At 31.8% G+C, this 13491-nt stretch overlaps 1 protein-coding gene across 2 annotated transcripts; it reads left to right on the top strand.

Moving 5' to 3' along the window:
• Positions 1-323: 323 nt before the first annotated feature.
• Positions 324-13375, top strand: LOC129226111 (2-oxoglutarate and iron-dependent oxygenase JMJD4-like). Of its 2 annotated transcripts, none has more exons than XM_054860709.1 (6): positions 324-694; positions 4910-5069; positions 5178-5300; positions 10228-10471; positions 12791-12934; positions 13035-13375. In XM_054860709.1, the coding sequence occupies exons 1-6, from the start codon at positions 436-438 to the stop codon at positions 13302-13304; spliced, it is 1200 nt and encodes a 399-aa protein (XP_054716684.1). In that variant the 5' UTR covers positions 324-435; the 3' UTR covers positions 13305-13375. The 2 variants fall into 2 exon arrangements, with proteins under 2 accessions (XP_054716684.1, XP_054716685.1); XM_054860710.1 differs by having other exon boundaries at positions 338-460.
• The last annotated feature ends 116 nt before the right edge of the window (positions 13376-13491 follow it).

The following is a 13491-nucleotide window of genomic DNA, read 5'->3' on the forward strand; positions in this document are numbered from 1 at the left end:
TAATTTTCAGTTATCTTTTGAGGAAAAATAAAAACATGATTAAAAGCTAACAACCTAAACATTGAAAAATATCAAAAACGTTGCCAATTAAATTGAATAAAAACACACATTACTCCTACTAAAAATGATTTCATTGTATTGGGAAATGACAGTTACAAAAAGAAAAAAAAATATTAAATGAAAGGAAACATTTCAATAATTTTATATGTAATTTTTCTATCTACATAAAAAAAAACCTGCTCATTCGCCATCCCATCTCCCTTCCCTCCCTTCTCTTGATCGTTGCCATAGTTATTACAATGTTTTTGTTTTTGACTCGTCTGTGCGTGAACGAAAGGGAATTTTTTCAAACGAAGAATTAGATTTTATACGAATATGTTTTCATCATTATTATAGCTGCATTGATAAATTTGGAAATTAAGTGTTTTTCCCATCATGGAACTATCTTATAAATCTATTAGTACGTTTCTTAAATCTGAGCCAGGAAACTTCCAGTTATTTGATGAGTTTTCATACACTCCTGATAGTAATTGTATAGATCGCATCTGTGATGCATCATATGAGTCATTTTTTGTAGAATATTTATTGGGAAATAAACCCTGTATAATATCGGCTGATATTCAGAACTGGAAGTCAAGTCAAGAATGGATTATTAATGGCAAACCAAATTTTGATTATTTGATTAAAGAATTCGGTATTGATAGTTTTAAACTCATTTCTTACATTGTCTTAGTTCTTTCATTTTTATTTCAAAATTGTACAGAGCAATTCCACAAAAATGAACCTTAGCATAAACATTTCAGTGTTAACAAAACAGTGTATCATTAAAAAGCTTGAACTGACTTTTTTAATACTATACCGAGTTGAATTTTAAATTATAAATTGTATTATTGCAACATTTACAGAATTTTGCTCAAAATTATCCAGGTTTGGAATGTTATGGAACATATTTTTTTGACTCCTAATGCTGAGCCAATTGGCCACATGGATCAGCTTCGCAGGCTGTATTTTGTTATTACTCATTATAAAATTTCAAAATGCTAGCTTATGGGGCATTCCAAGGTATTTTTAAAATTATGTAGAGTCCGTAACGTGACCTTTTTTTGCCATAACTTTTTAATTTACCGTTTGATTTGCAAATTATTTTAATTTGAGTTGGTGTGTTGGTAGGAAAAGATCAAAATAAAATAATATGCTAATCAAACAGTAAACTAAAAAGTTATGGCAAAAAAGGTCACGTTACGGACTCTACATAAATGTCAAAAATACCTTGGAATGCCCCTTATCTTAAGAAATATCTTTATGCTGGCTTTTCCCAGAAACAATTTTAAATGCAGTTACTGAATATTGATCATTTTCAGTAAAAACTCAACTTTTTCCATTCAGCATGAAAATTTTGTTAAAATAAAATTCCTATTCCTACTTAGAGTATTTGAATGCTAAATAAATATAATTTAAAGTTTGTACTAGTCCAGACCTAAAGACAAATGAAGCTTTGCTTTTGTGTGCACTTATTCATATGCTTTACTCAGTGGTGCAACAAAGGGGGGAGAGTGAAAACACCCACCAGAGGCATTGGTTTTAACATAAATGCAAATTTAAATGTAGTAGTTTATGCATATGAAAGAGCTGTTTTGATCAAAAGAACCACTCCAGAAGGTTTTTTTTAATTAAAAAAATTTTTTTTCAGAAGGTATTTTTGATCAAAAAAAGACCCTTATAATTTTAAAATTTTAGTCATTAGAAACATTAGTCATTTCCTGGGCACCCATTCTGTTATCAAGTTGTTGTAATTACTGGATTCTATAACAATATTTTTGAACTCAAATGTCATATGTTAAAATAAATATTCAATGATTCTATTTTAAAACTATTTAAAATTTATTTTTGTTTTGGGCAAATCTCTTGTTGAATATGCACAGTAGGTTCCCACTTAATTAGCCTCCATTTAACTGTTCTTTAGCTTCTTAAGCAAGAAAATGGAATTAAACAAGCTAGTTAAAAGGAATGAAAATTTCATAAAATGTATTTTAGTTATCAAATAAAAAATAAACTTTAAAAAAGAAGAAATACTTTAACAATGGTTTTTTACTTTCTGTGCAAAGTAATAAAAGTTTCAGAATGAGTGGGGAAGGAATTGAATGATGAAATTTACTGTGATTGAAGCCATTGATTTTTGAAAATGATTAAGATTATAATAGTGGCGTCATGGTCAATGATCCCCCCCCCCCCCCCCCCCTCAATTCAGACTTATGAAATCTTGGTAAAAATTTGGTCATTTCAGTTATTTTTCATCAATGGTAACTGGCAGATTATTTTCCATTTTGATCGAAGGACAAAATATTGTGTGCATGGCCAAACAGTTTCTATGTAACTTTGATCGAGCATAGTGGCAATAAATAAAATGAAAAATAATCTCCAACGTAGGCAACTTATCTATAATTGGAAAGGGTACAGATGTGATATACCCCCCCCCCCCCCCCATTTGGCGACAGCCGATTTTTTTTTCGAAATTGAAATATTTTTCTCGCCTATGGGGCGATAATTTTTTAAGCATGGCATCCCTGGCGAAATTAACCTGCGTTTGGTAACCCGAAGGCAAGCTAGTTAGATCTGTTCAAACTTGTTTACCTGGTTTCACGCAGGAGAGATACGTGTTGTTTCGTGCAATATACTTTACAGGAAAGCTTATTTTGTGTTAGTTTAAATTCAGTAGTTGTGTTTTGAAGTAAAAACATTAGAAAATGCCAGTTTCTTCAAACTTGAATGTTAATTAAAAGTTAACTCCAACGTGGTGTGTATCTGTAATGTGCCATTGTCATATGATGTATTGTTTTAGACTAAGTGTGAGGATTTATACCATAAAAAGGTAAGTTCTTCATTTTAGAATTTAAGAAAAAACCTCTCACTTCCGAAATTCTTTGTTTTTATAAATCCTTGAGGGGTTCTCGTAGTTTTTAACTTTATTTTTACTGTTTGTAAATTAATTTTTCAAAAATAGTACAGTTCGTTTGTTCTAAAAGTTAATTCTTATCGATGCCACGAATTATTTAGACATTCTATTAACGTGTTTCCTTTAGGTACTGAATTTCTGAAAATAAGTTGACTCCACCTTTTTTAAAAATATGAAAGTGTTATTTTATGTAAAATATAATAGGTATTTTGAAAGCATGTCTGAATAGCAAAAAAATGTATGGTATTTTTGTACTGTTTATGTTTAGGATGTTTTGTTAAAACATTTCTACTTTTCATACATCGAAATTTCAGTAACTAAGCACTATTTTGGCTAAAATAGTTATTGATTTTGGGGGTGTTTTCCGCTTTAAACATCGCAATTTGAATCACTGTGCTCTTTTTTAGCTGAGTATGAGAAAAGTTTTTGTTCAATGAGATGCATGATGGAAAATAGCTTTTATTTCTAAATTGGTACATTGGTGAGCTGTTATGGTAATTTGTCAATTTAAGCATTTTAAATACTTTCTAGTAATTGTTCTTTGTGTACAAAAACTTTCTAGTTTCTGGTATTTTTGAAGCATATATTCATGGTGTTTTTTGTTGTGGTTTTATGTTGTTTTTATATATATTGTGTTCTGAAGTGCTTTGATCATATTTTTTATGTGATTTTTTCCTGTTGGCGCTAAAAAAGCATCGCTAAGAACAATGTATGACTTATGTCGTCATACATCGTTTTCTTGGCGACGCTTTCTTGGCGCCAACAGGAAAAAGTCGCAAAGGGTGAGGTATATCACATCAGTTCCTTGGAAAGTAGCAAGTTATTTCCTTGCTGTAATTTTTTAGCTATTCGAACAAAAGCTTTTGCTTACCAGTCATAAGTTCCTTTTTGTATTCCTACTACATTGGACAGCGATTAATTATATCAGTGGTTAATTGAATCAGCCACTTTAATGAATCAAATCGTTAAAAACAGAATAAAATACAGCTTTATTGAATCGACCCCTTTATGGAATCAAAACTGTTAAGACTAAATGTGATTCATATAAGCAGCAGCCACTAATTCAAAAGGTTTTGCAGTCTTCCACTTTTTATGATTTAGTGCTGCACTCAATATTTTTTAATATTATTTAACTTTTGATAAAAACATAAAATTATAAGTAACTTGAAATTTAAACCAACAGTAAGAGGTTTTTTGGTTTGAGGAGATTCTGTGTATTCTGTGTAAACTGCTGCATTCAATGCAACTTTACCTGTCTAACAGTTTTTAATTGTATAACTGTTTGAAAAACATAATTTTTACATGGTTTAGTTCCTTACCAGGAAGCCATATAATAGTGTGGTAGTAAAAAATTTTTTGAACAAGAAGCGATGAAAATAGCATAGTAAAACATGTTTTTAGACGCATAAATTATTTGACCTCGTGTCCCTGTTATCGAAATATAAGGTCTTTAAGTCTGCCGAAATACTAAGAAAAGTGGCCAAATTTAGCAAACTTTAATAAAGAATAGAATACATCTTTTAAATGCTTTACAGATAGATGTCTTGCCAAACGGAGACAGTCAAAACATATGGTAGCTTCAATTTCGTGCCAAGTTTTTTAATTTGACTTTTTTTTTTTTTAAATTGAGGCAGACTTTAGGACCGTATCTCTTGAGAAAAAGGGGGTGAAGGCAAATAATTTTCATGTAAAAAAAAGTATCAATATATTCTTTCAATTGCTGCCTATTTATTTATTTATTTATTAATTTTTGTATGATTTCCTGGTTGTATTCAATTTTGCTAAAACACAAAAAAAAAAACTAGTTATTTTGTTTTCTCCATCTGTATGGCTTGCTATTGGTTTTTTACATTCATCAAAATAAAAGTTTAAGTAAAGATGCAATTAGTTACTTAAAACGTTTGCAGTTAATAAAATTTTGCAATAGATTGCATGAGCAAAAAAAATATATTTTAGGCTCTGCAGATGTTCCTGTTGCAGACTGTGGCATAAAAGACTACAATTCACAACTCAAAAGCAACATGAAATTCAAAGATTACATTAAATATTGGAAGAAGTTAAATCAAGAAACTAATAATTGCCCCTCTTTATACTTGAAAGACTGGCATTTTAATAGGCAAGCAACATGTCTTTTTATGAATGTGTTGTGATGCATTCAAACTTTATTTTATCATAAAATAAAATATTTTTTAAAACATATAATTAATTCAAGTGCACTTTACAGGAATTTTCCTAAATATGGAGCTTATGTGACGCCTATTTTCTTCAAATCTGATTGGTTAAATGAGTTTTGTCAAAAAGAAAATGATGATTATGAATTTGTTTATATGGGCCCCAAAGGAACTTGGTAATTTATTTTTTTGTTAACTAATGTTTTTTTCTTTTAATAAAGTTATTGCTTTATTGAGATTACACCTGAAGTTGTAAGCTCAGTGATTCTTACATTAGGAATCTGGATTTGTTTGAACTTCATAATTTTGGCACCTTTCAGACAACTACAAAAGAAACCAAAATATGTTTAAATTTTTTAAAGATAAAACAACATTGGGGGAGAGAGAGGGGGAGGCTCACTTACATTCACTTACAATCCACCTTTTAGACCCACAATCCATCCATTTTTCCAGATTTTTTTCGTAATTAGGACAGAAGTAATTGTATGCTGTATGAATTTCTTATTATCTTGTATTTTGAAAGAAGTGTTTCAGTTTTCCTATTAAATTTTTTTACACGGAAAATGGTATAAAATATGCAATTTTCCTCACTTGAATAATTATCGTCACAATGTGATTTCCCTAATGTTCTTCTTTACTTTTCACTGCCGCAAACATAACATATTTTGATTAGATCTGTATCAATTTTTATGGTAGATGACATTTTACAGGGTTTGTATAAAAAGTAACCGGACTGACCTTAGAAAACATATTTATTGGCAAAATTTCTACACTTTTTCTCTAGAAATCTTCGAAGTAGTCCCCATGGAAGTCGATAACCCTTTGGTACCAGATTTTCCAGTCCCTGAAGACCCCTGGAAGTCGGCAACCTGTAAAGCTTCTTGAGCCCTCGTCGTAGCAATTTGAACAGCTTCCAGAGTCCCGAACCGCGTCCAATTTAGTACTCTCTTGACCTTGGGGAATTGAAGGAAGTTCGGTGGTGCTGTATCCGGCACACGACGCTCCTTTTGCTCGTCTGTCAGGTGTTTTGGCACCAGTTTTGCAAAGATCTTCCTCATGCCCAGATTGTTCTTAACAATGTCGTGAACGGTCATCTTATCGATCCCGACCTCTTCTGCGATTGCTCGGATGCTCAGACAACGGTCAGTGTTCAACACATCACGCATTTTTTGCACGTTTGGGTCCCTATGACTGGCTGATGGATGTCTGGCGTGCTGTTCATCGTGGATGTCATGGCTGCCCTCTCGGAAATTCTTGTGCCACTGGAAGACTTGAGTTCTGGATAAAGCCTCCTCACCGTAAACCTCATTGATCATTTGAAGAGTTTCCATATGCGTTTTCTTGAGTTTGACATAGTGATGTAAAATACCTGGATATTTATTTTTAGGGGTAAATATCCACATGGTATATACCTGGGTAAATACCCAAAATGGGTATTTACCTGGGTATTTATTTCAAAAATTTATATTCAACTAAAATACTTTTCTGTATGTATTCCACTACGTATATATACAGGGTTTATTCCAAAAGTAATGCAATTTTTTTAAAAAGTAATTTATTGAACAGATTTGCACAAACACTTAAAATTCTTCTAAGTAATGTGCTTGGGCTTTTGCACATTTCTTCCATCGTCTCTGCCATTACTGGTAAGTGCCCTGAAAGGCATTTTTGGGGACCTCCCCTAAGTCACGGCTGATTGGGTCTCTTCTAGGGATGAAAAATGGGTTCATTTCAGGCCTGCCTTAATCCGAGGGAACAAAAAGAAGTCTGTCGGGGTGACGTCAGGACTATAGAGGGCTGGGACAGCATTTTCACGAATCATTTTGTTAGTCACCTCAAAAGATTTTGTTGGTTAAGAAACAAAACTTAATCGCATACCATTTTTCCTATGACACGGTCGATGCGCAGCAGTTAACATTAACTTACGTCCGGCCACTTCCATAGCTTGGAGAACCTCGAGATTGGTTTTCCGGAAAACTTTAGGGTCCCTCTCATCTAAACCAAGTAGTTTGATTATACTCCTACCAATAAAAGTGGCCTGGAAAAACCCATTGCATTACTTTCAGAATGCACCTTGTATAACCAACCGTATACAAAACAATACATTTTTGCTCAAAAATTGTATTTTGATCACATATTTAAAGAATTATTGTGTGAAACAACTTGGCAATCTAATATGATATTCACAATAAATGTGTTGGATATGCCTAATCAATGCTGATAGCCAAATTTCAGATATAAAAAGGAATTCTACAAAAACTAAAAAGCTAAAAAGCTTAACTGTTTACAAAAAAAAGCAAACATCTTCTCCAATTACGACATTGAAAAGAAAGATGCTTTGGTTCACAATATGTTTTTTTTATATTTTCATCAAGTCTTTCAATAAAAAATATTATAAACTGTGTAAAACATATGTATTAGTTTTACCAATTATTTCATATTTAGATTTTTTAAAAAAATTCCCATTCACTTTTTTCATTTTTTTGTAAAATACCCAGTTTTTGGGTATTTACCCAGGCCTTGGGTAAATACCCTGAAAATATCTACCTACCCACTGGGTATTTACCCCATCCACATCACTATTTTGACACAAAATTTTGAAGTTAACACGTTGTTCGATGGTACACTCTATTTTTACTCCGACGAGATCACTAAACACACACCGCTCTCTCGCACGATGCTAACCCTCCAATCGTTTGGAAGCAACTGATTCAGATTTGCTCCCCTTCCCTCGATCCCCCAACACCACTAGAGCAGCAACAACCGGTTTACAAATGTTTTACCTGTGCATAACAAACTCAGTCCGGTTACTTTTTATACCAGGGTTTGTACGGGTTATGGAAATCTTGGAAAGTCATGGAAAAAAATTTAGTGAATTTCAGATCTGGAAAAGTCATGGAAAATTGAAATTTTCCTTCAAAGTCATAGAAAATTATTTAAAGTCATGGAAAAATGTCCTGGGCAAAGAAGTTGCTAAAAGAGCATCAGAAATATTGAGGATTTAAGTCTTACATATTAAAACTGGAAAAGTGAACGATCCCAAAAACAATTCTGAATTTTGAAATCTCGTTACATCCACTTCTGTAGCAGTCGCTCTTCTTTTTTTGCAATGAGATTTTACTGCTTGGACATCACTCATTTTGCATTTACCATTATTTTCAAGACTTTTTATATTCTGTGGTACCAAACTTGCACATTCTTGATTTTGCCACGCCCACTTAAAAAATGCAATTCAATTGCATTCGAGTTTGTTTCCATCACTCGTAAAAACTTTATTACTAAATTTATCAGAGTTTATCTCAATTTGTTGAAAGTTTTAGAAAATGAAGATCTTTTGACAGGTGATAAAACACAGAAATAAGGGAATTCTAATACTATAAAACAGTACTGCCCAACATACGGCCCGCAGAACTAATCCATGCAACCCACTGCTACTTTCAACGTCAGGAATCAAACCCTATTTTCAGGAATTTCTGAACCTACTAATTTATATGCATTTAAAAATGTGCAAATAGGTAAACAAGTACATTTGAATTAAGATTTATTCGCTACTGAATGTTTTTCCTTTTTTAAATATAAATATCTGGTTTAGAAACATGAATTTACTAAAGAATGGCTTTTCTTTAATGAGCCAAAATACTGTCAAGCTATGTGTATTCTTAAAGGCAATGCTGATGCTAAAAGGCAACCTTTGAAGCAAATTTATTGAAACTTAGTAATGACTCATTCAGCCTTTGTCCTATTCATTATCATTCTACCTGTTTATAAACATTATTAGACACTTAAGCACCGTTATATTTCATTCACTGTAGTTTTACTAACTTTACTAAAAGTTATATGATGAAGACAAATAAGAATAGTTTAGTTTTTAGGTGTACACTGATATTTTTTCGATCACAAGTAAGTGCTTCGATGAGGTAGAAGAATTCACGTAGAAGTTTCGCTAATGCTCATTTTCAAAAAAATTCCAGTTTGAAATTAAATAGTACTATTCTTTTCATGTAAAAAGCATGTAAAAAGGTCATGAAATTTTTTTATGAAGTCATGAAAAAGTCATGGCATTTTTTCATCCGAATAGAGTATGAACCCTGTTATACAAACCCTGTATATCAGTGCTCTTTTCATCCTAGTACACCAATTGATATGATTTTCAGCAAAAAATAAAAAAGTGTATTTTAGCTCAAAATTTTTATTGAATTTATACTTTCTAAGAGAAAAACTCTTGGTGTGCAGTAAGTGGAGAATAATTTTCCTTGTTTTCCTATTCTTCAGGAGTGTTCACTAGAGGGGTTCCATGCAGCAGATTGTAGTATTAAAATTTTAGGGGATTAATTTTAAGGGTTTTTTGTTCTGATTTGGGGGGGGGGGGTCATTGATGGGAATAGGCGCCTCTTTATTCTTCATATAAATGCACATTGTAACTCTCCTCTAACATATGGACTACACATGTGTTACTTTTTCCTAAAGAAAATCTGGTTTTTCACTAGTTGTTTTTGGAGTTGTTCTAGACCCTCTCTTTGTATTAATGAGACGGCTCGCTCTGTTACCCTCAAAACAGCAGTTTCTGAAATTTAAATCTCTGCATGTTATTTCTAACTTTAATAAATTTTAATTCTCATATTTTAATACAATTTTTTGACAAGATAATAGTTTAGATAAGGTACTAGCTATACTTCTTAGAAGAACATTTATTTCTATTTAAACTCACTAACAAATAATGGTGATGAAATGTCATAATCACAATTAATGATCATATTATTTATTATTATTTTTTTAAATTTATTTATTTATTTATTTATTGAGTTTCGGACCTTTGTCTTACAGAATATAAGTGCCATTTTTCAAAATTCCTTAAAGTTAAAAAAAGGTAACAGTTAAATATAAGCTCTTTCCCCCTTTAAATATATGCTTTTTTCTCCTTTCAAATTTTATTGTATATTTAAAAAAGCTAAATGTTAAATGCACAAAAGCAGATGTATTCAAAACAAAAGACAACTGAATTTATGTTTCAAAATTAAAAAAGTTAAAAATTCTTCTGCTCTTAAGGGTAAGAAATATACATCATTTTTTTCATTAACTATTTTCCTCTTTAAAACATTGTAGGACCCCTCTACATGCTGATGTGTTTGGCTCCTATAGTTGGTCTGTAAATATTTGTGGCCGTAAAAGATGGTTACTTTTCCCTCCTGGAACAGAAAAACTTTTGCAAAATGAGTTTAAACAATTGATATATAATGTTGAACTTACTGATATTATAGAAAAGAAAGTTCAACACTTAGATGTAATACAAGAAACTGGAGAAATTATTTTTGTTCCTAGTGGCTGGCACCATCAGGTGTGGAATTTAGTAAGTATACTTATTTATTAAAACTTTATTTATACCCTATTGCACATTTCCAAAAGATTGACGTTTGACTGTTTAGTTTTACTCCCAAAGTTAAATCATTTCAGCTGAAATCAAATTTATCTGCACCAAAACAACTTAAGACAGAGGCTCCCAAACTTCAGACCTCCGCGGACCCCCTCCGGAAAAGTTACAAACTTCGCGGACCCCCACTCCCACCCCCTAGCAAAAAAAAAAAAAATACACAGTTGAATCTATGTTTTTCTAATATATTTTTTGCGCTTTTTTTTTTCTTTAAATTTGTTTATTCTTTGTTCTGTATATTTTTCAGGGCTATTATCTGGTTTTCATGTTTTACATTATTATTTTGAGTTATGGAAGTAAAACTCTATTTGAAGTTCAATTAGGAATAAAAATGTTATCACCAAATTTCTACAACAAGTTTACTAATAAAAGTGAACTTTTGAAGTTAGTGAACAAAACAATGTTAGCCTAGTTTAAGTGTGTTAATTTTTCATATGAGATGTATTTTTATGGGGCATTAGGATTTTAATTATTAATTATGTTTCGGGGAAACCTACCCTGGCGGTGTCATAATGCTGTGATTAGGATCTGCGTTGGGTTCTCAATCTGCAATACGTTTGCATTTTACTTTGAAAAGTTTTGTAACAATATGAACTTCATCATGTACACAAAATTAATTAATGTGTAGTGTGTTTTCTTCCGAAAGTTCCGACAGGGAGGGGGAGAGACTGCTGCGCCTTGCATGTTCTTAAGCAAGAAATCTTTTATTCCTCATAAGTGTCTTTCTTTTTGTCAAAAATATCGTTACTCGTCCTACAATATCAATTATACGTGAAATACACCGCCAGCTCAGTCATTTCCAGCAAAATATTTTAGCTAGATAGTACCGCCGACCCCCTGGCATGAACTCGCAGACCCAGGGGGTCCGCGGACCACAGTTTGGGAAACTCAGACTTAAAATATGAACTAACTCAAGCTCTAAAACTTTTGAACACAATTTTTATTTATTAATTCATTAATCAATGAAAAAGACTTCAATGAGGAAACAATTGTGAAATGATGCAGTCCAGTGTCTTCTTATTACAAAATTGTCAATAGTAAAAAAAATCAGCAGAAGCGAAAGAAATGAATTTTTTGGCATCTTTATTAGTATTTTTTGACACAATTACTCTTCATGTACAGAAAAAAATAAAGAAATTAAATTTTAGTTTAATTTTGATTTCCGAAGTTTAGTTTAAAATCTTATGATTAATGCAAAGGTTTTTTTTTTTTTTTCAATCTTCGATGTAAAGGCTATAACAGTTGAATATAAAAAAAATAATAATTTTCTTATTTAAATTAATAAGGGAAAGGTGACGCCTCTACATAAATCACCGAGATGGTTGAAACATTTGTCATTTCTCTGAATAAGTTTGAAATACTCTCTCTAAAAATGTTGCCACCAATGATTGGAGGTGAGTAGTTCTTTGAGCTCTTGGTCGTTTTGGGAACATCTTACCCTTGCCTGTCATGGATAACTCATTTGTGATGAAAATTCAATTTTGCTTAATTAATCCTATAATTCTTAGTTCACTGAAAAATATTGTCTGCTACAATAGACTTGTCTCCTTGACTCCCTTCATACTGAACATCAGTTCAACCACCTTCAAACTTTCAACACCATTCAGGAACAACTCACTCATAAAGCTGTCTCCACTCCATACACTTGACTCATTCTTTGATGAAAGTTTGCTGTCCTATTTCCTTCTTCCTTCAAGCAACGAATAACACTTCGCAATTCACGCTTGGCGAGAGAATCAATCGGGACGGTCATTTTTAGGTGACTACAGCTCAACAAGAAATTTGCGTGTTGGATTTGTGAGCAACAGAAGATGTAGAAAGAGGCTGAAATGCATTCGCCTACTATGCACATCAGCCTCCTGCTACATGCCTGGTAGAAAAAAAAAAACTCAGAAGTTGAAAAACTCTAAAAATTTCAAAATAAGTTCTTAGTTCTCAAAACTTACAACATTATTTAATCTAAACAAGAACAACATATTTTACCTTCTTTTTCTTTCTCTAAATTCATTATGAATTTCATATCAAGAACAAGAATAACAACAACAACAAAAAAAAATGAATAAAATGTAATAAAAACCCCCCAATGCATGAAAAAAAATGTCTCTATACGATTTAAAATAACAGTCATTCTATCAGATTATCATCTTCAAGATAACATAAGCATGGATCTGTATGCATTATATATTTATCTTCCTTTAACATATTATAAATGGGCTCTGCCTTTTTTTTTTCTTTTAGGAGGACACAATTTCCATCAATCATAATTGGTTTAACGGATGTAATATTAATTACATTTGGAAATGCCTTTATAAAGCAGCTTTGGATGTAAAAAAAGAAATAGATGATTGTAAAGAAGATGATCATTTTGAAGAACAAATGCAGGTATTATTTTTAGATTTTTTACTGGTTGTTGGGCAGTTTTTGTTAAACTTAGATATTCAACAACTTATCCTGCTTTTATTTATTTTTTTTTTTTTCCCAGCTAATGTTAAAAGTCCACCATGGAATGAATTATGAAGAATTTTTGAAAATACTTAATTTCATTTTCAAATCTAGAGAAAGCAGTATTCAAAATCACCATTGTAACGCAAGTAGTTATTGGCAACAAGTATTTGATATAGTATGTGTTCGAAACGTTTGTAGGGATATGATGAAAAATGAACTCCCATCATGTGTACTTGAATGCATAAAAAACCTTCAAAACATCACTAAAGAATTTCTCTGTAAAGAAACTAACGTCATTAGTAGATGATGACAAACTTTGTGTATTGTAATTGTCAACAAACTGAAATATCCTGCAAAAATATTTGCCAATAAAAAGCAATCACATCCACTACTTTTTTTTTGTAGTTTGTTGATTATTTTTTTTCCTGACACCAAATTATTTGGTTAATTCATAAGCAGATGATTCATACACAGCAACTTTAAATGATCTGTAT

Source organism: Uloborus diversus, chromosome 7 (genome assembly GCF_026930045.1).
Source record: "Uloborus diversus isolate 005 chromosome 7, Udiv.v.3.1, whole genome shotgun sequence".
In the NCBI taxonomy this organism is placed as follows: domain Eukaryota; kingdom Metazoa; phylum Arthropoda; class Arachnida; order Araneae; family Uloboridae; genus Uloborus; species Uloborus diversus.

What these genes read in the sequence shown, in the direction of transcription:
- LOC129226111 (XM_054860709.1), top strand. Translation starts at nt 436, where the DNA reads ATGGAACTATCTTATAAATCTATTAGTACGTTTCTTAAATCTGAGCCA. An exon ending in AAAGACTGGCATTTTAATAG is followed by an intron (nt 5,070 to 5,177) that starts GCAAGCAACATG and finishes TGCACTTTACAG; the next exon opens with GAATTTTCCTAAATATGGAG. An exon ending in ATGGGCCCCAAAGGAACTTG is followed by an intron (nt 5,301 to 10,227) that starts GTAATTTATTTT and finishes AAAACATTGTAG; the next exon opens with GACCCCTCTACATGCTGATG.